Source organism: Neofelis nebulosa, chromosome 11 (genome assembly GCF_028018385.1).
Source record: "Neofelis nebulosa isolate mNeoNeb1 chromosome 11, mNeoNeb1.pri, whole genome shotgun sequence".
In the NCBI taxonomy this organism is placed as follows: Eukaryota; Metazoa; Chordata; class Mammalia; order Carnivora; family Felidae; genus Neofelis; species Neofelis nebulosa.
Genome location: NC_080792.1, coordinates 64,338,413 through 64,365,271, shown reverse-complemented (window position 1 = coordinate 64,365,271; position 26,859 = coordinate 64,338,413). Strand labels below are relative to the sequence as shown.

The 26,859-nt window shown below is 39.5% G+C and overlaps 1 protein-coding gene across 1 annotated transcript in view; it reads left to right on the top strand.

Annotated features, from left to right (window-relative positions):
- The window catches only part of ANKRD30B (ankyrin repeat domain 30B), a 125,421-nt gene that overhangs the window by 9,867 nt on the left and 88,695 nt on the right, over positions 1-26,859 (top strand). Inside the window, 4 exon segments of the mRNA XM_058691616.1 lie at positions 5,884-5,990; positions 9,952-10,022; positions 18,682-18,718; positions 22,733-22,805. Coding sequence (XP_058547599.1) covers positions 5,884-5,990; positions 9,952-10,022; positions 18,682-18,718; positions 22,733-22,805 — 288 coding nt within the window.

Here is a 26,859-nt window from a genome sequence, read left to right as displayed (position 1 = left end):
AAGTCAGGGAGATCTAGAAAAAGGTAGTGCCCACAGAAAGGGCAAAGTTGTATCTCCCAGCCACCCTTCCACCCCAGCAAGAAAATGTTTCCATTAGTGCCTATAAGTGGATGGTAGTCTCAGAGCCCATAAAGGACTAAAGGTCTAGTGAGGGGAGTGATTTGATGATGGAGGCTGGGTGCTATGCAGGGGCTTAGGCAAGGGGTGCTGCTGGGGATAGGTGGGAGGAGGAATGGAGACCCAGACCCAGCAGGGAGAGCTTGGATGTGTGCATGCGGGAGGAGAAAGCAGCAGGTTGTAGATGCTGGGCACTGCAGGCCCCGGTGCTCTGAAGATGAGGGCATTGGGGTCAGGTCATGTCTTGACATCCAGCAAAGGCATCTACTTGTGTTGGTAGCCACTCGGCCAGCCATGTACCATGTTGGGGTGTCCCACTTCAGAGAGTAGCTCCCGCTCAACCTTGTGTAGCTCCTCAGCAGGGTTGTAGCTGTACACGGGGAGTAGATGATGGCCACACTTGCTGGCCCACCTGCCTTTTCTTTGACATGCAAAGCCTGTCTCTCACTGCTGAAGTCCCTGAAGGAACACCCTTGGTTGACACGGGTAGGGTCAATTTTATGTATTTGGAAGTTCAAGTATTCCCTGAATGAAAATATTTGGAAACAACTTATTTATCTAAGATTTCTTCTTTCTTTCTTTCGTTTCTTTCTTTCGTTTCTTTCTTTCTTTCTTTCTTTCTTTCTTTCTTTCTTTCTTTCTTTCTTTCTTTTGTTTTTTCTTTCTTTCTTTCTTCTTATTATTTTGTATTTATTTTTGAGAGAGAGAGAGACAGAGACAGAGACAGAACAAGAGTGGGAGAGGGGCAGAGAGAGAGAGGGAGACACAGAATCTGAAGCAGGCTCCAGGCTCCCAGCTGTCAGCACAGAGCCCAATGCAGGGCATGAACTCATGAGCCATGAGATCAAGACCTGAGCCGAAGTTGGATGCTCTACCAACTGAGCCACCTAGGCACCCCTAAGATTTCATTTTAAATAAGGATACTTCTAAAGAAACATTAGAGAATACTGCTTTGGTTTATGTATTAATGGCAAATATTTATGAAAACAATATATTTGTTAAAGGTAAAACTTATTTTGTTTTCAAATATTTTTTCCCATCCAATTTTTTTTATTAGTGAAAAACAACACAGGAAAGCAAAATTTGCCCTTGGCTTTGTCTTAAAACTCAAAGAAAACAAATGTATTTTACAATAAAAAATGTTGCTGCTGTTGACAAGTTCACATTTGATAAAAAAGTGACTTATAAAAATGGGATTTATCTTTTATTGGCCAAGGCTTAAGAGGAAAAAGGGGAAAGGAGGGAGCAGTCCGAACTACGTGGGCCAATTTGGAAATTTGGCAAATGAGAGAAAATAACAAGAAGAGGCTGTTTGTTTTATTGTTTTTTTTTTCCTTCAGTTTATATGTTTAGTCGAGGAGTCTTCAATTTTTGAGGGGAATAATTGTTACTTAGGGAAAGAGTGAGTTGTAAACCTGCCTAGAGACCAAGTGTAGGAGGACTCAGAGGAAATCAGATTGGCAGTGAACAGGTGGTTGATGAAGTGGGCAAGGAGAGGAAAGAACAAATAATTAACTGTCATATAATCCTATTCTGGCAGAAACAGCCACTTAGATAAGAGTCTAAACTCCATTCTGAAATCTAGAATATCTTGATAGGAAGTAAAAAGCTTAAAAGTAATGAAATCAAGTTGCATTTTGACTTTACATTTAGTCCCTGTTCTCCCTCTGCTCAGGGAAATTAAATGCAGTTTTGATGTCATTCTTTTGGCTAAATCTTCAAATGATAGAGGGAGTTGGCCACATAGATGAGACTGATGTGATTGTCTGCTGCACCAGCTCTCAGCTAGAATCGTGGTGGTGAATCCCAGTGCCCTGGGGAAGTTTCAATTTTTTTTTACAAGCCTAAACTCTCCCCTGAAGAGTTTGAGTAAATCTAGTAACATGTATACATAGACATGGATATTTAGAAATATTTTTTTTTTTGAGACTGTGCTACAACTCTTGGTTAAGAACTACTGGGGTGTGTGGGTGGTTCAGTCGGTTAAGCGTCTGACTTCAGGCTCAGGTCATCATCTCACGGTTCACAAGTTCTAGCCCCGTGTTGGGCTCTGTGCTGACAGCTTAGACAGAGCCTGGAGCCTGCTTCATATTCTGTAGTCTCCCTCTCTTTTTGCCCCTCCCCTGCTCGTGCTCTTTCTCTCTTTCACAAATAAGTGGACATTTAAAAAAGAAAAAAAAAGCTAACTACTGAAGGGAGGGGTACCCGGGTTGTTCGGTTGATTAAGCGTCTGACTTCCACTCAGGTTGTGATCTCATGGTTTGTGAGTTTGAACCCCACATTGGGCTCTGCACTGATGGTGCAGAGACACATGAGAGTCTCTCTCCCTGCCCCTCCCCCACTCGCTCACGCTTGCTCTCTCTTTCTCTCTCTCTCTCTCTCTCTCTCCTATTCATAGCCATTTGGTTATTACAAGCAGTGTTTTCCTGATTGCAATAGGAGAAAATCTTGAATCTTTTTTATTAGTTGAAGCTATGTGACAGACTGTCTTATGATGTCTGTTAAGTTCATATAGCCCTGGCATAATCCAAATGGTAGTTTTAAACATGGAAATGTAGTTAGTGACAATACAGTTGGGAATTGTTTTAATAATTTAGTTTCAGCATAGTTGTGAACTAATTGGTCTATTTGATTAGCAGTCAGGGAGAATTAAACACAGATAGATTGCAGTTTTAATAAGCGTTGGGAAAAATCTTAAAGTGGGTGTTACGAGTCTTTTTGTTGTGATTCTTTTAGACAGAGAGAGTGTGAGTGGGGGAGAAGGGCAGAGGGAGAGAGGGAGAACCTCAAGCAGGCTCCAAGCTCAGTGCCAAGCCTGAGGCAGGACTCAGTCCCACAACCCTGGGATCATGACCTGAGCTGAAGTCAAGCGTCAGATGCTCAACTGACTCAGCCACCCAGGCTCCCCTCTTATGAGTCTTAATAGCAATTTTTATTACCTGTTGGGGCCTAAGTGTTTGGTAAAACGTGATACTCATACTTCAGGAAAGATTTACATACAAATATTTGCTTTATGCACAACCAAAATACCCGTGGGCTGTTGACTAAATTTGGCCCCTGGATGTGTTTAGTTTCCTCCATAAATTGAGTCAACATTAAAAATTATGACACTCATGCAGAAATCTGGATTTCAGACTTTTCTTACAGAATCATACCTGGTACTTTGAGCCCATACTACTGTTTGGTATGCATTCCAGCGGCTGCCCTTTTTATATGAGGTGTGTGTGTCTCCAGTTTGCTACTGTCCCCACTTAGGCCTTCACTTACTTGAGTCACCTACTTTGCCTCCATAAGCATTACATTTGCAATTACTGTTTTATGATCTATCTATACATATACATATACATATACATATACATATATACACACACACATATACATATACATAGGTATATACGTATATATATGTATATATATATATACATATGTTTAGACTGTGCTAATCAGATCTCTTTTGGGACACAAAGAAACCTTGGTAATTTTTTTTAAAGTTAATTTTGAGAAAGAGAGAGAGAGAATCCCTAGGAGGCACTGGGTTTGAACTCATGAATCATGAGACCATGATTTGAGCCAACGTCAAGAGTCAGATGCTTAACTGACTGAGCTACCCAGGCACCTCTGTTTTATGGTCTATTTTGATAAAGATTCAAGGTTTTCAAGGCAATCCATATTGATTTAAAATATATATTTTGTATTTTATGTTAATGTCTTCGGAATAGGATTGAATTTTCCAAGTTCGACTTTCTAAGTTGTTTTTGTATTGTATTTATTTTTTTAATGTTTATTGATTTTTGAAGGAGAGAGAGCACGTGCATGAGTGGGGGAGGGGCAGAGAGAAAAGGAGACACAGAATCCCAAGCAGGCTCCAGGCTGAGCGGTCAGCATAGAGCCCGATGCAGGGCTTGAACTCACAAACCATGACATCATGACCTGAACCGAAGTCGGCCTTTTAACTGACTGAGCCACCCAGGTGCCCCATAAGTTAGTTTGAAAAGAAGACACTTTTTCCTTCTGTGTACTATAAATCATCGTATTCCTGGGGCACCTGGGTGGCTCAGTCGGTTGAGCGTCCGACTTCGGCTCAGGTCATGATCTTGTGGTCTGTGAGTTCGAGCCCCGTGTGGGGCTCTGTGCTGACAGCTCAGAGCCTGTAGCCTGCTTTGGGTTCTGTGTCTCCCTCTCTCTCTGCCCCTTGCCCGCTCATGCTCTGTCTCTCTCTCTCTGTCAAAAATAAATACACTTTAAAAGAAACAAAATTTGAATAATCGTATTCCTATTGGAATATTTGCAAACCGTATTACGTTAATCATGGTTACAGTTGAATAGGTTATGCCTATTGCAGACAATATTCTCTTTCTCGTCAGCATTGTTCCTTAAAAATGCAAATAATGTAGTCACTTTCATTATGCTAAAAATGATCTGTAGAAACCAGTGTTTGAATTTTTATTGATAAACCATTATATTTTTATTTCCGATTTATATTTTGCCTAAAATATAAAGTAAGTAGCTATTCCAGTGGAAACTGGAATGCAACTAGAATACAACCAGATTTTTTTAGAAGTAGATATGCATTAGGGTCCCAGGATTATTATAATTGAGAATAAAATTTCATATTGAGCTTCCTAACAGTTAAGATAAAACTTTAGCATTTTATCATAGGAGAAAGGCCATGGGCTATTTAATATTAAGGAATCAAAGTTCATTTGAAGCTTATCTCTTGGAGTTCTGAGCTCATCTCCTTAGTGACCCATTTGGAGCAGGAATGCCTTATGTTGACATCTCGGATGTCAGTGGATCCTGATACCACTGACAGAAGACAAGCAAGTTTGTATAACTTTGGAAAAAGCTTCACCTTTTATCAGAAAGTTCTCCAAACTATATCCCTGAAACTCTGATTCCTCAAATGTGAATGTCTGCCACAAAAAGGATTGTCAAATGGTGACTGAGCAGATTTAAATGGATTTCTGTAATGCCAGACATATAATGCAGTTTTACAATATTTCTCAAACATAGATGATCATGAAATCTTTCCATTGGGACATAGTACTTACCTTCTGGCAAAGTATGTATTCTTTGGAAGATAATTTAAGAAACACTACTCCAGAGATCATCATTTAGGTTATTAATTCAGTAAAAGTACGTAAAGCATTTACTGCTGCGTTTTGGAGTTTGGAGATATAGAGATAAGAAATAGCCCCTGCTCTCAAGAAGCTCTTGGTTTAGACAGGGAACAATAACTACAGTATACCATCATAAGTACTGTGATAGAAGCAACGATCTTGGAACCAGTCAGTGTTTGAAGTGAGTTTGGGAGAATGACTGCATATAATCTGTTGAAGAAGGTGGAGGAGGGCTATTTTATCAAAAACAATTTTTAATGTGTATTTCTTTTTGAGAGAGAGAGAGAGAGAGAGAGAGAGCGAGGGCAGAGAGAGAGGGGGGGAGACACAGAATCTGGAACAGGCTCCAGGCCGTGCGCGGTCAGCATAGAGCACAATGCAGGGATCGAACTCACAAACCCTGAGATCATGACCTGAGCTGCAGTTGGTCACCTAACCAACTGAGCCACCCAGGTGCCCCAGTGGAGGAGGGCTATTTTAAAGAGGAGCAGCAGCAGGTGAAAGCACAGGGGTGGGAAGGAAGAGGCCATTTTTTATTTACTTTTTGTATTATATGTTTAAGTTTAGAGGATCTTTTGTATGTTTTAAAATTCTGTATGGAAAGGTGTAATTTTGTAAATTCTAAATTGTTTTTGCTCTTTTACAGGATAACTTCACACCACTTCTAGTTGCTGTAAATGAAAACAAACAGCAAATAGTGGAAGTTTTAGTAGAAAAGGCAGCAAATATACATGCAGAGGATAAATCAAAAAGGTGCAGTAGTTTTCTTTTAAACCTTAGTATGGTTCTAGAGTGGTAATAATTATTCAAGTCAGGAAGATTAACTTCAGAAGAAGAAGATTAATTTATAATTATATAGTGAAAACTGTCAACACATCACCAGTTAGGCAGAAAGCAATTATTCTGACTGGGCCACATGAAGAACAGGGTATAGCAGAATTCATATTCCTTGATGATGTTGACTTGTGTCATTTACAGTGTTTATTTTTAAGTAGGTTCCATGCTCGGCGTGGAGTCCAACGCTGGGCCTGAACTCATGACTCTGAGATCAAGACCCGAGCTGAGGTCGAGTCTGATGCTTAACCAACTGAGTCACCCAGTTGCTCCTGCAATGGTTTTTATTTGTTTGTTTTTTCTGCACATGATTTTGTGTTAACTAAAGGGATTTCATATCAGTTTTATAAAGGGTGGACTCTCACCTCTTAATTTACTTTATGACACAATATTGGCCTTCTTAACCCTTTTATGATATTTTTTTATACTTCTACTTCATAGAGGCACCTGGGTGGCTCAGTTGGTTAAGTAACCGACTTTGGCTCAGGTGATCATCTCATGGTTTGTGGATTGAACCCCACATAAGGCTCTGTGCTGACAGTGCAGAACCTGCTCGGATTCTCAAACTCTCTCTCTCTCTCTCTCTCTCTCTCTCTCTCTCTCTCTCTCTCTCTCTCTTTCTCTGTCTCTCTCTCTCTCTCTCTCTCTCTGTCTCGGCCCCTTGCCCACACCCTCGCGTGCACTGTCTCTCTTTCTCAAAATAAATCGTAAGTAAACTTAAAAAAGAAATTCTACTTCATATACATTTTTCCTTCAAAGATGTAAATTGGGGTGCCTGGGTAGCTCAGTTGGTTAAGTCTATGACTTTGGCTGTGGTCATGATGTCACGGTTCGTGGGTTCGAGCCCCACGTTGGGCTCTGTGCTGACAGCTCAGAGCCTGGAGTTGCTTTGGATTCTGTGTATCCCTCTCTCTCTCCCTCTCCCTTGCTTGAGCTCTGTCTCTCAAAAGCCAATAAATGTTAAAAAAAAAAGATGCATATTAAACATAAATAGGAGTTGTTTTGTCTTTTGGATGACACTTTCTTTAAATTGCTTTTTTTTCTTTTTTGAGGAATACTGATGTCGTTAGGTGATCTCTAAGTGATGATTAATTACTATTACCAGGTCTCATCAGGTTTTACCCTTTTTCATGTCCAGTATATGTATTTTTGATTTTATTTTTAATTGGTAGGAGTAGAAAGATGAAGATAACTTTAACTGAATAGACTTTTCCTTTAACGAGGATAAGTTATAGATGGGTGATAAAGAAGGAAGAGATGTGCTTTAGATTCACACAAGACTAGGTTGATTCATAGCTTTCCTATTGGCTAGGTGTTGTGACCTTGGGAGCGTTACGTATCATCCCTAAATATGTTTCCTGATATGAAAAGGAGGATGATAATATATCCTGCAAGGGTGGTTGTGCGTAAATAATATTTTATATACATAGCATTTAATTTAGTGCCTACCATATGCTTATCAGCATCGTTAACTACAATTATGCCTATTTTGTTAGCATTCGCATTAAAATATTATCATTTTAAGCCTGCAGATAGTTTCTATACTTACTTGACCTCTCTAGATGCCTTTGAAGTGCACTGTATCAGATTAAGGAAGACATGGGGAATTCTTTTTTAAAATCTTTACCTATTCAGATAAGTGACCTCAGCATAGTTTCTTGTTTATCAAAGGACTTTAAATTAGCAACTCTATAATACGTTACCCAAGTGGGACAGGAAGCTTCCTTTTTGTTCCTTCATTTTAGTCTTGGAGATCATTTACAAATATGAACACTGAAACATGTAAATGGTCGATTCTGAACACATAGGCAAGATATTAACCTGATAACGTATATCAAATTAGCTGTTTAAATAACTCTAAATTCCTAAGAGTGAAGTTATCTCTGTTATAACAGCCTTCGTGCTTGCTGTAAATTATGACTCAACAAATTTAGTCAGGCTACTTCTTCAGCAAGGTATTGAACCCTTTCCTCAAGATGTATATGGATGCACTTCAGATGAATATGCTTATATTAAGGGTTTTAATCTGTAAGTGTTTGTATTAAAATGCTAGTTATTACTAAACTGAGGTTTAAAATAATTTAACTGTTAACTTCGTATGTAACAGATGGGATTTCGTAGTTTGGTCAGGCAGTTTTGGAATGGCAGTCGATTAGTCCACAACATGAGCCAGAAATCAAGCAAAGGACTAGACTAGTTGGAAGTAGGAATGTGTGCAGGATTCTTTATCTCGGGACTTTTGAGACCTTTATCCTCCAGGATCCTAACCCTATGCATTTCATTTCAGGTATAACCCCTTTCCATGGGGCACAAATAATGTTACATCTCTGTGTTTTCGAACTAGTAACTTGGGTCTTGAAATGTTCAGTTTTGTAGAAGACCCTATACTTTCCTTTGAGGGCTAACTCCTGTACTCTGTCCCTTGAATTTTCCAAGAACCTAAGGAGCACCCTAAGATCAAAGAGACAGTCCTCTTTCACAAGTCATTTGGAGGGGACAAAAGGACATCCTGATCATTCTACGGTTTCCTTTGATTCTGTTTCTGCGACATTGCTGTTGAAACTGGTGCTGCAGTCTGGTCGTGATTGACCTTTGCTCCCAGGATTCCCTGGCTGATCCAGATTTTTCAGTCTTCATGGTGATCCACACTTAGATTTCAAAGTTTCAAAGTTTCTTTTGTTCACTGCATATGGACATATGCTCAGCAGCTATCCCAAAGCACCAGCATCCTGTTGGGGCAGCTGGGCCTCCTGGCTTTCGCCATACACCCCTGCCCCTCCACGCTCAGAGACCTTATGTGGAACCCATATCTTAGCCTAGACTTTCCTTATGAGTTACCCTTTGAGGATCTTGTTTGTCTTTTTTTGGCCAGAAGATGTTAGTTGGGACCATTCTAAGCTGTCAGAGAGGTTCAAATGATGCTGCAGGAAGAGATCGGACTTCCCTTTCTCCTTTGTTAGTAGATCTGTACCCCTGCCTTTTTTTTTTAAGTAGGCTCCATGCCCAGCGTGGAGTCCACCATGGGGCTCGAGCTCACGAGACTGAGATCAAGACCCAAGCTGAGATCAAGAGTTGGATGCCCAACGGACTGAGCCACCCAGGTGCCCCGGGACCACCGCTTTAAATTCTGTGGAGCATCTTTTCTGAGGTCACGGAAGGTCTCATCTTGCCCTTCCCAGAGTAATGAGTATCACCTAAGAGGCCATGGCCTGAGAGGCCATGTTTTGGGTATAATATCTCATTAAATCCTCTTATCAACCTTGTAAACTAAGGCAGTAATTTCCCTTGTTTTATAGAGGAGGATTTTGAGCCAAAGAGAAGTGGCTTCTCCAAGAACAAATAGCTATAGGTTATAGAGCTAGGACTTCTGAGTTCCAAACACTTTCCATTCTGGCAAGTGAATTCTAATTATTCTCATTACTATTTGATGTGTATTTACTTTTGATAGAGGGAGACGGAGTACGAGCTGGGGTGGGGGGTGGTTGCAGAGAGAGAGGGAGACACAGAATCCGAAGCCAGCTCCAGGCTCTGCGCTATCAGCACAGAGCCCGACGTGGGGCTCAAAGCCATATACCGTGAGATCATGACCTGAGCTAAAGTTGGGCGCTTACCTACCCAGGTGCCCTGGGCAAGCTAGTTCTAATTTACTAAGCTAGAATGCCCTCAATTCATGACTGGTTCATCTTCCTGTTTTTTTCTTCTTTAAGTTCTTTAATGAAAAGCTTCTAGAACATACAAATTTGAAGTATATGGGGTAATTCAAGTTTTGATATTTGCTCTGATATTATTTGAAATACTCTAAGAATTTGATGTATTTGGTAAATGTTTTTCATATGAGCATTAAATAGTAATATTATTTATGACCCTTTTTTATACATAGCAGTTACAAAATAATTTGCCACCATAAAGAAGAAATCATGCTTAAAAATTCTTTGCAAAATAGCAATCCAGGTAAGACTTTACATAGTGAATTGCTCTTGGTGGTCCTAACATAGGTAAAGTCAGAGTAAGGGTGTTTTGATAATGAAAGAACAATGAAGAAAAGAACACCAATGTGTAAATTGCATGTGTATTTTCTTTCTTAATTTCTTTCTTTAGAGTGTAATGATCAGAATGATTTAAGAAGTTAACTTTAGGTAATTGAAAATATGAGGCAGTATTATCTGAAAAGAAATTCATTATTTTAGTCATGACCCCTAAAATACCATGTGACGTCTTTGTGTAATAAATACGAAAATGCTTTGTTAACTGTTTATTTAATTTTGAGAGAGAAAGTGAGATAGAGAGAAAGAGAGAGAGAGAGTCAGCAGGAGAGGGACAGAGGGAGGTAGACAGAGTATCCAAAACAGCTCCACCACTGACAGCAGAGACCCCAAAGTGAGGCTCGAACTCGTGAGCTGCGAAATCATGACCTGAGACAAGGTCAGATGCTTCACCAACTGAGCCATCCAGGTGCCCAGAGGAAAAAAGATTTTTAAGTTAGTATGTTTTATGTTTCCTCCATAAACATAGTATACCAAATTGCACTTGCTATAAAAATGGATCTTTTATAAAATGTTTACAAGTGGATTATATTTAGTAAATATTGTTACCTAGTGATTTGTCTCATTAAAAAATGAACCAGCCCTAAAACTGGGAATTCTACAGTACTTTCCTGGTACCATAAACAAATGGCAAAAAATAAGAACTGCAAAACTTAGCTAGTGTGCAGCAATGCCAATGAGATTGTTTTTTACAGATAGCTGCCAGTAGTACTGAAGAAGAGCAATGCCTTGTTGAGAGGCATAGGTTATTTCACATATTGTATCAACAAGGTCTCACCATTATCAACTTCACTCCTCATAAATCAAAACAGAAAGAGAGGGGGGCGCCTGGGTGGCGCAGTAGGTTAAGCGTCCGACTTCAGCCAGGTCACGATCTCGCGGTCCGTGAGTTCGAGCCCCGCGTCAGGCTCTGGGCTGATGGCTCGGAGCCTGGAGCCTGTTTCCGATTCTGTGTCTCCCTCTCTCTCTGCCCCTCCCCCGTTCATGCTCTGTCTCTCTCTGTCCCAAAAATAAATAAAAAAACGTTGAAAAAGAAAAAAAAAAACAGAAAGAGAGGGGCGCTTGGGTGGCTGTGTCGGTTAAGTGTCCAACTCTTGATTTCATCTCAGGTCATCATCATCTCACAGTTGGTGAGTTGGAGTCCTGTGTGAGACTTCTCTGTTGGGCTCTGCTGACAGCTCAGAGCCTGTGTGGCATTTTCCCTTTTCCTTCTCTCTCTTCCCCTCCCCTGTACATGCATGCTCTGTCTCTCTCCAAATAAATAAACATTTAAAAATAACAAGAAATTCAGAATGAGATATGTTGATTTCATTAGAACAATGTTTTCTTCTGTTTCTTGGAGAACTGTCATGACACTATAATTTTGTTAGAATAAGACAGTCTGTTGCCATTAGTCAAAATTTTATATTCATAAGTATTCAAATAGGGCAACTTGGGCTCCATAAATTATAACAGCACAAAGATGTTTCACAATCACAAAAAAGAGCTACTGTTGCTCCCTAGTTGTGGCACCTAGTGCACTGTACAATCTGAAAAGTAGGAAGAAAGCTTTAACTTGGTAGACTGTTACCAAAGACCTTCTGTAGGCTAGTTTTGGAAGTTACAGGAAAGGCAAAGATCGAGCAGACAGCGTTTGGATCATAAAGGTGCTCATAACAGAATAGAGCTGTCCCTGCGGTTTTTGAAACAGAAAATTTTCTGTGGTTTTTAAAAATAATTTCCAAAGGAATCATTTTTATTCATGTCCATTTGTTCACTTCACAAGTCACTCTTAAGTGCCTTTTAGCTACTAAGTGTTATCCTGTTTTTGTAGAATACAAACATTCAAAAACCAGTCTCTGCACCCCATGAGTTTGTTGTTATCCCTGTCATTTGTATTATTTACTCTCTTTAGTGCTTACTAGGTGCCAGTGTCTCGTAGAGTTTATAAATATCATTGTTATTTTGTATTGGCATTTGTTCCAGTTACCGTATGTTCACGGTGAGGAATCTGAGTTTTCAAAGACTGGGTAGAATCTACGGTAAGCATGCAGGGTGAGTAGTTCAGTTTGCCAGGTAGAGAGGCAGAATGACAATGTTTGGCAGGACCAACATTTGTATGTTTGACAATGTTTGTAAACTGTCACGATTACGTGTTTGGCAGAGTACACAGCAGTGCAGAGGTGAAGGTGTATGAGTGAACTTAGGATTTATGAGCAGTTGGGTTTTGCTTGTAGAAAACGTGTGCTATGGGAATAGTTGGGAATGAGGTGAATACTTAGGTAAGACAAGCTTATGGAAGTTTGTCAGTGCTATAGAGAGGAGTAGATCTTACCTGATAGGCCTTGGGAAGTTTCTTCGGTAGACTGCTTTTAGCGGCAAATAATAGGTGACTTCTTTTTTTTTTTTTTTTTCAACGTTTTTAATTTATTTTTGGGACAGAGAGAGACAGAGCATGAACGGGGGAGGGGCAGAGAGAGAGGGAGACACAGAATCGGAAACAGGCTCCAGGCTCCGAGCCATCAGCCCAGAGCCTGACGCAGGGCTCGAACTCACGGACCGGACCGCGAGATCGTGACCTGGCTGAAGTCGGACGCTTAACCTACTGCGCCACCCAGGCGCCCCAGGTGACTTCTAACAGTGACGAAAACAGTAGGAACCAGAAATGTTTTGATGGTTCGGTGATGTCATCAGGATCCCAGTCGTCTCTTGTTCAGTTTTGGAGTTGGTGGTGTTTTTATTTCTCCTTTCTGGGATGTCTAATTAGCAACAGCTCCAGGTATCATATTCTCACATGGCAACATCCAGTGGGTGGGAAGGACTGCTTTTCTTTAGGTGTTTCTTTTCACTAGGAAGAGGCTTGCAGTAGCCTTCCTCTAGCATTTTAAAGACTAGGTTACATCACATACTCACTCCTAAACCGGTCCCTGGTAAACCTGGTACTGTGATTAGCTTAGAATACTCCTTTCTCTTTTTGAAGCCAGGGTGAGGCCACCTTCTTTGTGTATGGAGACAGTAATATCCAAATAAAGTTGTGATTCTCTAGCAAGAATGAAGAATATGGAATGGCTCTTAGGGAGGGAGGCAGCAGTATTTGATGTAGGGATTTTGGAGAATTGGAAGCAGAAGACTAAGAAGATTAGATTTGAGTTAAGACACTCTGGTTATGGCATAAAATACAGATCACCAAGCCTTTTTCCTAAAGAGCCAGTGAATATTTTAGGTGATGTGGTCTCTCAGCTCTGCCCTTGTAGTGTGAAAGCAGCCGTAGCAATATGTAAGTGAACACCTGGGACTAGGCCCCAATAAAACATTATTTACAGAACCAGATGGCAGGTTGGATTTGGCCTGTGGCCATAGTTTGCTGAACCCTCGTATGGAAGATAGGTTATAGGAAACCACATAAAGAGACTGGGAGGCAAAGGAAGCTCTTGTTTTCTTAGCCTGGTATTAGTCCATTGTGAAACTTTCAGCTGTGTAGATTGAAAACGTCAGGGGGTTCAGTTTATTCCATTAATTTTTTTTTCTGGGCCTTGTGTCTTTCTCATTTGTTTTGCTGAAATTTTTTTTATTCGTTAAGAAATAACAATAATATTTGGTGGCTTTTTTTTCCCTGTGAAAATCATCAGTTAAGAACTCATGTTTGACTAGGGCAGTGGCAGGGGAAAGATAAAGCAGAGACAGAAACAGTACAGTTAATATGAGTTTGTGATTCCTGAACATAAAAAGTTAGGGAGTGAGAGAGAACTCTCAGAAGATTCAGAGGTTTCCAGGTTGTGCGCCAGCATTTAAATTGGACAGGAAGAATGAATAGGACTTTATCAGATGAACAGAGGAGAGCAGCAGGAATGAGGAAGACCACTAGTTTTCTGTATATGTTGACTTTGATGGAATATCCATGTAGGATATTCTCAGTATTTAGATAATTGAATAATAGGAGTTTCCAGCTGGAGATAGACCTTCAAGATTGGAGTTGCAGATTTGAAATAATCTGCTGAGAATTATTAGGCAGAGTCATAGCTTGGATAAAGATTGAGCTTGTCCATGATGGAGAACATGGAGAATGTGAAGGCTAGTGAACAAACCCTGGGAATACCAATTTAGAGAGGTTGGATGGAAGAGTGGCAGTAAAGAAGACTGAGGAGTGCTAGGGAAAAAGTAGGCGAGGAATTAGAGGAAGTGATGTTGAGAAAATTTTTAAAAATTTCAAGCAGGAGTATTTTATCAAATTACTACAAAGAAAGTTGGATTTAACTTTTAAAAGTTCTCTGGTGGTAACCTTTTCAAAAGAACAATTTGTGAGTTGTAAGGCCTTTTATTTATGTGGTTGGTGCTTTCAGTGTCCAAATGTGGAAAAATAACATATCCACCAAGGTCCTATCTAACTTTTTGCAAATGCAACACCTACCCAGGCAGGGTCAAGGGAAAATGGTCTAGCCTGGTGAGTATACTTGCCCAGCATTTTTCCATAACTGTCAAAACCTAGGAGTCAAGTGTGAGGAAAAGTGTTGTCGTTCTTACCTGCTTCTTGTGGGAGTACTTGAGGTTTTCCTCAAGTCCTTGATGAACTCTTCTGGATGAATACTGAGAAAAATCTGGCAGCAACAGCTGGAAGCCACTGTCAGGCCCTGTCTCTGGAATGGAATCCCGAGACAGCTGTATTTTTAATAGTTTTAAGTTTTGATCAGAAATAGTTTCCAGAGCAGCAGCGTGGAGAAACTGACCTCGTGTCCTTATGTTATTGCAGAAAACTAATACCATAACAAGGAGAAAATGTCAGGTGATGCGCTGAATCTACTAGTTCTCAGTAGTTTGGGAATTCTAGTGATGTCAGTAACAAAGTCAATACGGGATTATTTTTGCTTGTGTCTTTTTTGTTATGTTTGAATACCTGACTGTATGTTGTTAGTGCTGTCTCTCTTTATTTTCTTTTGATTGTCCTTCTGATATCTCTCCTTTTAGTCTGCCTTTCTGAATTTCATCCCTAAAGAAAGCTCTAAGGAAAATTGTCTTGGAATCTACTACTATTAGAATACATTTCCACCATATGCATGTTGAACATATATGTATATTTCCTTCTAAGGCATTGGTCTACCTAATCTCAAAGTTGTGTCATATTTATGAGTTTCTTAGGCAAAACGACTTTCTACCTGTACACATACTGATAGTGATAGTGTCCGTGATGATGTCCTGTCAAGATTGAAAGCATTTTCTGGATTGTCAGGTAGAAATTTTTGTAGGGTACAGTTTTAAAGTGAACTGCTTTAATATTTTTTTTTCAGAAATTGGTAAGCTGTGACTTAACAAGAATATATGGCCAAATGGAATACCAAGTTTTGAACCAATAATATAGAAGATAACTCACTTTGCCTTCCCCCAAATGGGTCCTATTGATCTTTAATGCTCAAATCTGCTGTTTTCAGGGTGGGGTGGATAATTCCCCTGACAATTTGGACACAGTAATTATGACTTTTTGATTATTTTGGCAATAATTGCCTTTAATAGGTGAACTATATTTTTAATTTTCTAAGAAATTAAGGAAAAGAAACAAAAAATTATATAATCGGTAGTATGTTTTTATACTGGGTCTGATAGTTCTGTTTTTTCTAGAACGATCTCTGTTACTTCTTTTATTCCTATCTGCCAGAAAAATGAACTAAGTCCTAGTGAGTTGGAGAAAATGAACTGATTTTTCATCTTTGAGAGGAACTTGTATATGGTAGAACATAGTGGCAACCACCAGGATTCTCTCTCTTTTGTTTTTCTGAGTAAAATAGGATTGTTGCTTATTTCACACTTTCTGACATCATGATTTCACCTATTCCTTTGAAACCTTTCTTCAAATGGATATATAGGAATGTAGGAATTTTCTAGGCAAACACCAAGAAAAAGAGATTCCAGGACAGGTATTCTGTGGCATAACCTTCTGACTGTAACCACGTGTAAGACATCAACCCAAATAATAAAAATTTTATATAATGCAGTTGTGTTAGAGGCACCCCAACGACACCCCGATTTGATTATTCACTAGAAGAGCTCACAGGACTCAGCATATAGTTGTACTCATGCCTGTGGTTTGGTATGGGGACAGGCTAGAAAGGCCAATCAGCCCAGAGAAAAGGTGCATGGGGTGAAGTCCAGAGGAGACCAAGTGCAGGATTCCAGGAATCCTTTCTCTATGGAGTTAGCAGGATGTGCTTAATTCCTCCAGCATGAAATTAGGACAGCACAAGTGAAATGTCTGCCAGTACGAGGCTTATGGATACTCAGTGCCCAAGGTTTTCACCAAACGCTAATCACATAGGCATCTTCTCCTTAGCATGTGTCAAAATTCCAGGTTTCCAGAAGGAAATCAAATGTACGGCCTTAAGCACATTGATTGTACCAGCACTTAGGCACAGTGAGCCACTCTTAACCAGCTAGGAAATGGTGGGAACCCTCCTTAAGTCCAAGATCCCAGGGAACAACCAAGGGCCAGTCATTCAAGGAGGATGTTCTGAGGGTAGCCATCTTTGGCCTGCTGGATGAAATCTGTTCTGCATAGGAATTATAGCCCTGACTTAATTTTTGGTGGCGTCTTAAAATTTTATTTTACTAGCAAGTAATATGATGGTTACCATGGTACTGGTTTCAGTTTAATCATCCATATGAAGTAGGTATTTGTACAAAAAAGACTAGGGCCATATTAGGTCATTATAATCTTCTTTGATGTGATTAAGCTTTCATTATGATTCTTAGATACGATCAACATAATGATTTTTGATTTAAAATTAGAATAAAATCTCTTAATTATATGCAAAACCCAGGTTTGATTCATATAGTGCTGAATTTCTGTTTATAGTTATAAGATATTTGATCTTATTCACCAATTGTTTTCTTTCCTAAGTATACAAATAACTTTTGTATTTTTGTATTTTGCCTTATGTATTTTCATATAATTCCATATGGGAGACAGTACCCCTACTGTGTTACTTTCATATCTATCTTAATTTTCAAGGTGACTGTATCATGCGTTAATATATGGTAAGAGTAGCTTCAATGGATACTGTGTTTTGTTGTTGTTGTTTTTTACATTTAATGAGCCTTATTGTTACAGCAGTTTTAAGTTCACAGCAAAATATAACAGAAAGTGCAGAGAGTCTCCATATACCATACCATGCTCCCGTACACACCTAGCCTCTCCTGTTGTCAACATCTTGCACGACAGTGGTCCATTTTGAGTAGTATCTTGTTTTCAGTTCCTTTGTTTAGTTTTGAGTGACAGAGCATGCAGCGTGTGAGCAACAAAGGGGCAGAGGGAGAGAGGAGAAAGAATCCTGTGCCGTCAGCAAAGAGCCTGATGCAGGACTGGATCCCATGAACTGAGATCATGACCTGAGCTCAGATCCAGACTTGGACGCTGAACCAACTGAGCCACCCAGGCACCCTGACAACAGTGGTGCATTTTATACGGACCCTAACTCATCATTTTCAGGCAAAGTCTCTCATTTGCATTAGTGTTCAGCCTTGGTGTTATACATTCTATGAGTTTTAACAAATGTGTAATGATGTGAATCCACCTTTGTGGTATCGTGTGAAAGAGTTTCACTGCCTTCAAGGTCCTCTGTGCTGTGCCCCTTTATCCCTACATTCACCCCAACCCTTACCTCCATAGTCTTGCTCTTTCCAGAGTGTCATATAGTAAGAATCATACAGTAGACATCTTGAATGTTTAGAAAATTAAAATTCCCCAGTAATTGAATGTAGGCATTCAAGATATTCTTTGCCCTTGGTTTTGTTTTGTTGTTCATCAGTAGAGGATCTGATAATATATGCCTTCCATGAAAAAAAAAAAAGCATGATTTTTCTAGATGTGTGTGACCTAATGGGGAGGGTTGAGAAAAATGACATCATGAACCACTACATAGCATTCACATGGGATCATCCTCCTCTGTGATGTGCGGTGGGACTAGATAGACTCTCTAGCAATGGAAGGAGACAGTCTCAAGAGGTTAGAACTTTATCAAACTGGAATGCCAAATCCTTCTTACTTACCTTGCCATTGGAAGTAAGGCCAGGGAGAGTCTGTTTGCCATGGTTTGGCCATGCTGCAAAGTGCAATAGCTATAGAGCACACTTTGTGAGGGGGTGTTTCATCCTAAAACCGAACAGTCTGTACTGAAGGGCTGGGGAAGTTGTGCCGTGTTAGAGCAAAATGAAGATACTCTCTTTTAACTCCTCTAGTAGTGGAAGCCCAGAAAAATCATGCTAGTTTCAGTTTGACATTGTCAGCTTAGGATAATCATTCTCCTAACGATGTCATTTTCCTTCAGTGTCATAGAGTCGGTCAGTGATGGTCATTATAAACATCAGTTCACCTGGAGGTGTCAAAGTCCGATAAAACCCATTCTTGCTTTTGGTCAATATAGAGGAGAAAGTAAGATTTCTTAGTGCTTTAAGCCTACCAATGGTATAATTACCATTCATTGTAGTGTGGTTTCCAGGTGTGGTCCCAAAGGAATACTTTTTAACGAATCATTAGCCATACACTTGTAATTTCCTATATTTTTCGATTGTTGATTAAACATGTATTTTGTTTTATTCTTTAGGAGCAGATAAGAGTGCTGAGGAAGACTCTATAACCAGGTAGGATTTTTATGGATTTGTAATCATGACATTTGTTGGGGCACCTGGGTGGCTCAGTCGGTTAAGGGTGTGACTCTTGATTTCAACTCAGGTTTGTGAGTTCAAGCCCCACGTGGGGTTTTGCGCTGACAGCCTCCTTGGGATATCTTTCCCTCTTTCTGTGTGCACTCACTCTCAAAGTATAAAGGAATGAAATGAAATGAAAGGAAAGGAAATGAAATGAATGAACTGAAAATTATGTGTTTCCTAAGGAAACGCAGAGAACAAAAGCAGTTGTTGACTGTTCTACCCTTGACTGGACATTATATCATATGCATAACATCTGTTAAGTTATATAGTCATCGCATAGCTTTGCAAAGTAGCTGTGTTATTGTAGCCTACTTTTAATTACTCTGGCAACTGTGGTTCAGGGAGGTTGATTACTCGCCCCATGATTCCATAGTTAATGAGTAGCTGAGGGGGTTTGGCCATCAGCCTGTGTAGCTTCCATATCTATTCTCTGGTTCCTCAGCAGCACTGAGATGAAGATACAGATCCTAGGACAGATCAACTCAGAATGTCAAAGGTAATGATGTCGGAAGTCTAATTTAGGGTTTTCTTAAGAAACCAGGTTAGTCCAAGCATTTGCCCTTATATGTTTGACCACTAGTGCTAACAAAAGTAATTAGTGCAGTGGTAACTAGTCCCTTGTTTTTACCATCAGAGATTTTAGGGTGGATGTCAGCTATGGCCATGGTGTCACGCTTTATACATAATAAGCAAGATCTAGTCAGGCAGCTCCTTACATGTGGTGATATCCCCTCTTCTTGAGACAAATGAGTTTTCTGTAAGGGAAGGATATCTAGTTGTAGACCATGTTACATTAATTAAATTCAGCCTCTATTTCGAGGATATTGCTCTATGATTCTCTGTTGCCTAAGTTCCCAGTCTGGTTTCCTTTTGGGCTAGTACCCTTGACTAGTTCTAGGAAACTTTTTCTTTTTTTCGAGATTTCTTTCCCCATGACTTTTCTGTACTGTGTTTTTGCCTTTTTACTTTCTTCTCTGGTTTTCTTGGTATTTCTTTTTTTTTTTTTCCATTAACTTTTCCACTTCTGCCAGCTAAGGACTCTCCATTTTTCCAGAGGCCAAATCAAAAGTACTTAGAATCTCAAGATGTAGGGAACCTCAGAGATTAATTCATCAAAATACCCTCTGGTACTTCAACCTATGTTCAACCTCCTTGCCCAATGGTTGTTTACATGGAGAATTTGAAACTCGAAAGAGATTGAAGTGACCTATTTGGATATGATAAGTGACAGAAATGAGATTTAAATTCGGGTTTTCTTTCTTTCTTTCTTTCTTTCTTTCTTTCTTTCTTTCTTTCTTTCTTTCTTTCTTCTTTCTTTCTTTCTTTCTTTCTCTCTTTCCCTTTCTTTCTTTCTTTTTCTTTCTTCTTTCTTTCTTTCTTTCTCTCTTTCCCTTTCTTTCTTTCTTTTTCTTTCTTCTTTCTTTCTTTCTTTCTTTCTTTCTTTCTTTCTTTCTTTCTTTCCTTTCTTTTTTGTCTTCATCTTGCAAGCAAATGTCTTAATAAGAGAAAGCTGGGGAGTGGGTCTAATGAATACAATGAAGGAGGGTAAGAATCGAATTAGCAGAGGAGACCAGGTTTCAAGAAGAACAACACTGAATTGGATAGGAATAAGAGTTTTAGAAAAGATGTCAGAATATGGGGGTTTATGCCAAGTGAGATGAAGGTGAATGACAGGAATGAAGGACCCAGGATCAGGGGAATTGTTTAGAAAGGCATATTCAAATAGAGAGTTCAAGAGGGTCTTGACCAGGTTTCTGCTTTTGTGTGTGTTGGTTTCATTGAAGGTGCGAGCATACCTCAGATTTTCTGATGAGAGAGATTAAAAATCATTTGAGCTGCTGGGAAGAGTCTGTTTACAGCAAAGAGAAATATGATATCATCTACTTCCACCCCCACTTAGGGAGGAAGGCTTAGATCCTCTCAAGGAATTGGGGGTGGGGGGTGGAGATTCTGAACTACAGAGATGTATGGCCCAAGGATAGCTGTCTCCTCACTCCACCTCTTTTTCTAAATCTGTGATGCCCTTCCCAAGTACCTGTAGGGCTGAGCAGGGGCCCAAAGTATGAAAGACCTGTACCCTGGAAACCGTAAAACACTGATGAAAGAAATTGAAGATGATTGAAAGAAAGAAAAAGACATCCGATGCTCACAGATGGGAAGAATACATATTTTTAAAGTGTCGACACTACCCAAAGCGGTCTACCGATGTAATGCAATCCCGGTCAACATACCAACAGCATTTGCCACAGAGCTAGACAAACAATCCTAAACGTTGTATAGAACCACAAAAAAACTTGAATGGCCAAAGCAATATTGCAAAAGAGGAAAACTGGAGGTATCGCAATCTCAGATTTCAAGTTTTATTCCAAAGCTGTAGTAATCCAAACAGTATGGTGGGTACTGGTGTAAAAAATAGCCACACAGCTCAATGGAATAGAACCGAAAACCCAGAAAGAACTCCACAACTGTATGGTCAGTTAATCTTCCACAAACAGGAAAGACTATCCAGTGGGGAAAAGGCAGTCTCTTCACCAAACGGTGTTGGGAAAACTGGACAAGCCACATGCCAAAGAATGAACCTGGACCAATTTCTTTACCATACACAGAAATAAACTCAAAATGAATTAAAGACCTAAGTGTGAGACCTGAAACCATGAAAAATCCTTGAAGAGAGCACAGGCCGTCATTTCTCTGACGTTTGGCTGTAGCAACATTTTACTAGTTATGTCACCTGAGCCAAGGGAAATAGAGCAAGAATAAACTATGGGGACTACATCAAACTACAAAGCTTTTGCACAGTGAAGGAAACCGTCAAAACTAAAAGGCAACCTCTGGGATGGGAGAACATATTTGCAAATGTTTTGCAAATCCTGTAAAGGGTTAGTATCCACAATGTATAAAAAATTGATACAAGTCAACATCCCCCCTCCAAAAAAGCCCAGTTTAAAAATGAGCAGAAGACATAACCAGACATTTTTCCAAAGACAACATGCAGATGGTCAACAGACACATGAAAAGATGCTCCCCAAATCTACATCGAGATACCACGTTCACACCTGTCAGAATGGCTAAACTCCAAGACACAAGAAGCAAGTGTTTGCGAGGATGTGGAGACAAAGGAAACCTTTTGCACTGTGGGTGGAAATGCAAATGGGTGCGGCCCCTGTGGAAAACAGTATGGAGGTTCCTCAAGAAATTAAAAACAGAACTATCCTATGATCCAGTAATTGCACTACTGGATACTACCCAAAAGAATACAAAAACTCGAATTCCATGGGACACATGCACCCCTGTGTTTATTGCAGCATTATTTCCAATAGGCAGCGCAAGCGTCCATGGACAAACGAGTGAACGAAGAAGAAGTCCTATATGTATGTATGTGTGTGTATATGTATATCCATACACACACACACACACACACACACACACACTGGAATATTACTCAACCATAAAACAATGAAATCTTGTCATTTGCAATGACCTGGTTGGAGCCCGAGAGTAGTATGGTAAGCAAAGTCAGGGAAAGAAAAATACCATATGATTTTACTCATGTAGCACTTAAGAAACAGCAAATGAGCAAAGGGAGAAAAAAAAGGGAGAGACAAACCAAGAAATAGGCTTTTAACTGCAGAGAACAGATGGTTCCCAGAGAGGAGGTGAGTGGTGGGAGGGGTGAAAGAGGTGATGGGGATGAAGGAGCACCCTTGTCATGATGAGCACAGGGTGAGTATGGAGTTGGTGAATCACTATATTCATAAAGTAATATAACACTGGATGTTACTATTACTGGAATTAAAGTAAAACTTAATGAAAACAACAGAGGCCAACGTTTAATTATACCAAGAAACTTCATTGAAGAAACAGATAGCTGACCTTTCCCTTAATTTTTGAAATTTTGTTTTTCAATAAATGAACATGTTTTTGTTGTATATTTTTGCTCTAAAGGCTTTCCGACAAACCTGGTCCTGATGATTCATGGCCTACATCAGCTAGCCAAGACTTTGGTTTTGGTACCAAGGTAAAGTACCCTCCTGTGAAACTCACTTTCCTGCTCTGAATTTAGTTTTCTCCCTTATTTACTCTGAAAATTTACACAGTAGCCTGTGTATCATCATTTTATGTGTGTAACGGAAAGTTAGCAAGAACAAACCACTTTACAGATACATGACGCGTTGAATGTTTTGTTTTGTTTGGTTTTCCTTTGGTAAATCCTAGAGGTGGAGGCTGATCAAAGAATGGGCTGGAAAATATATAATGACCGTGCAATTATATTGGGAAAAGCTTTCCCATAATGGAGGAAATACGACATTTGGTTAAGGATAAGGATTCTTACTGTGATACTAACATGACTGATAATACTCATGCCTAAATGAAATCTTATTAGATCCAAGTATCTATTGTAGGTTGCCCTCTGCCCCAGGCAATTTTTATTTTGGTGAGATACAGGATTTTCCTTTGTCTCTATCCTTTGTTCTACATTTAGCCTAAAATAATATTAGAAAATGTAGAAATTTAGATGTTTACATTATTTCTCAACATTTACCTTACAAAAGTGTTCCCCTGTATTTTTGAGATAACTCCACGAAGAGTAAGTTACAATTGTGCATCTCCCTGAAGAATACGTATTTTGCTGAAAAGAGTAGCTCTATGAGCAGAGGCTCTTCATAGCCAAGTTGTCAAATTTCTAATTTCAGAAATCTTTCCTATTCTAGCTTTTAAAACAATCTCCTCCTAGTCCTTGTGTCAGATTCTAAAATTTAAAGTTTCAGACATCTGATATTTATTTAAATATTCATTCCAAAGCCCCTAAATCATTATAAGCTACTGGAGGTTAGGAAACATACTTGTTTGACTCCTGGAGCTCCTAGAATAAAGTCTTGCTTGGAAGAAGCAATGTCATAGTTTTTAAATGTGAATAAATGTAAAATGTGAAAAAATGTAGGGAAATGGAATTCCATAGAATGGAATTTGAAAGTAACAAAATAGACATGATATGTCACAATTAAATATGTGAATTTAAAAAGTAAGGCTTCAGTTTATATTCCGTTTTGGTGTTTTATATGTAAAAACGCAAATGAATTATATTGAGGAAATCAGGAGTTACATAAGAAAGAAGGTTACAGTATATTTTTAGTACCCTCCCATTGTGAGCTTAGAATTGCAGAGAAAAACTCCTCAGCCTTTGTTTTGTTAACCCCATCTTTGTCCCATTACATACATCCTTTGAAGGTTCACATTTCTTCCTAGAATTCTCATTCCCAATTCTTTCTCCATAGTGAAAGTTGATGTGTTAGGAACCTTTCTTGTTCTGTTCTTTTGTTAGTGCAGTAATAATTTATAGCTCTTAGAAAGTGATAGAAGCCAGTAATTGAACAATTTATTTTAGAGTGAAAAAAATTAAATTCTTCATTACAGTATTTATAAACAGATAACTGTAGAGTGATAAAAGTCAGTATTATTAGGGATATACTGTGAATCAAAGACTCTGTTTTATGTATACATTACATATATATATACACACATATATCTTTAAAAGGGTTAAAAGAGACTATTGTTCATAGTATATTCCCAATCCTACCTATGTACCTGTTGGAAAATGTATGTTGTTTCCACTTACCTTATTTTGCTCACATTTTTCCTTTTCTTTCTTGTCTTAAGCTCATGCTTGATTGATTGGTCATGTATTTTTTTTTCCTTTTTTCCTCTTCTCCCCCCATGCTTTTTAAGGTATTTTTTTAAGTTTATTTTTTTTGGAGAGAGAGACAGAGAGACAGAGACAGAGAGAGAGAGTGCTAGCGGGGTAGGGGCAGAGACAAAGGGAGACACAGAATCCAAAGCAGGCTCCAGTTTCTGAGCTGTCAACACAGAGCTCAATGTGGGGCTCAAACCCACAATCCGTGAGATCATGACTCATGAGCTGAAGGTGGACGCTGAACTGACTGAGCCACCTACGTGTTCCCCCCACCATGCTCTTTTTTAATCGTTTACCCCTAGCCTAATGTTTCCTTGCAGAAACCATTTCTTTAGTGTCTGTTCCTTTAGTACATCACTTTCTGTCAACTCCATTGTCAACATATTGGTTATGGAATTCTACTGTCTGTGTGTGGTTTTCATCCACGACTCATTGCCCCACAAGGTTACTTATTCTTTTTTTCTCTTTCTTGGAAGGAGCTGAGCTAAATGTTTTTGTAATGTTTGTATTTCTCTTGGAAAGGGAGGGAGACAGGGAACGAATGAGCAAGTGCTCGTTGTTGTGATCTGAAAATATGCAAGGTATGATCTCAGTCCTTTTATATTTGTGGAGGGCTGTTTTGTGACCCAGGATGTCATTTATATTGGAGAATGTTCTATGTGCACTTAAGAAGAATGTGCATTCTACTGCTGTTAAATGAAAAGATCTCACTGCATCTGTATTGATATCCATGTATCTAAATGCATATGTTAAGTCCAATATATATCTATGTATATCTGAATACATCTGGTCCAATGACACATTGGATCTGTGTTTCCTTACTGATTTTCTACCTTGATGATCCGCCTATTGCCATGCGTGGAGTCTTAAAGTCGGCTACAACCATGGAATTTGTATGTATACATTTATTCATGTTTGTGATTAATGGATTCATCTATGTGGGCCTTTCACTTTGGGGACATAAACATTTGCAATTGTTAGCTCCTCTTGATGGATAGACCCCTTAATTATGATAAAATGCCCTTCTGAATCTGTTACTACAGTCTTTGGTTTAAAATCTAGTCTGTCTGGTGGAAGTATGGCAACTCCAGCTTTCTTTTGACTTCTAGTAGCATGGTAGGTGGCTCCCATTACCTTCACTTTGAATCTGGAGGTGTCCTGGGGTCTAAAATCAGTGTCTTGTTGACAGCATATAGATGGATCTTGTTCTTTGGTTTTGTTTTGTGTTTTATCCATTCTGATTCCCTGTGTCTTTTGATTGGGGCATTGAGTGCATTCACATTCAGAGTGATTAGTTAAAGATACGGATTTAGCGTCATTATGTTATCTGAAGGTTTCATGCTTTAGGTGAGGCCTCTGGTCCTTCTTAGTCTCTGCTGCTTTCCACTCACAGAGCCGCCCCTTAGGATCTCCTGCAGGGCTGGTTTAGTGGTCATGAACTCCATTAGGTTTTGTCTGTCTGGGAAAGACTTTCTCTCTCTTTCGATTCTAAATGACAGCCTTGCTGGGGAAAGGAGTCTTCGCTGCATATGTTCCCATTCAGCACATTGACCGTTTCCTACCCCTCCCTTCTGCCCTGCCAAGTTTCATGGGACAGGTCTGCTGCTACCCTTATGTGTCTTCCCTTGTAGATTAAGTAAGACCCGTTTGTCCCTAGCTGCTTTCAGAATTCTCTCTTTATCTTTGTAGTTTTCCGGTTTCGCTATGACATGCCATGGTGTTGACCTGGTTTTGTTGATTTGGAAGGGAATTCTCTGTGCCGCCAGGACTTGGATGCCTGTTTCCTTCCCCAGATGAGGGACGTTCTCAGCTATAAGTTGTTCAAATAAACCTTCTGCCCCTTTCTCTCACTCTTCTTCTTCTGGGACTCCTGTGATGTGGCTATTATTTCATCTCACCGAATCACTTAGGTCTCTGGTACCTGCCTCGTAGTCTAGTAATTTCCTTTCTTTCCTTTCTCTGCTTCATCTTTGTCCATAATTGTATCTTCTGTTTCACCTATTCTGTCTGCTGCTTCTCCCATCCTTGCTGTCACTGCATCTAGCTTATTTTGTATCTCCTTTACAACATTTCATTTTCAGCATTCATCGTGATGATTCGTTAGGTCCTTGATCTCTGAAGCAGCTTGGTTTCAAGCCCAGCTATGAGTCTTCTGAGTGTTATTCCAAAACCTTGATGAGATATATTGTTTCTGTCTCTTTCGAGCACTTCTCTGGCTATCTTTCTTCCTGGAATTTTTTTTTTTTTTGAGGAGAATTCTTCTGATTTGTCGTTTTGGCTAGTTTCCTGTCCTTTATGTGTTTTACTAGCTTGTTCTGTGTCCCACACCTGCGAGTACTACTATATTACAAAGGGGTCCTACACTCTCCAGGGCCTGACA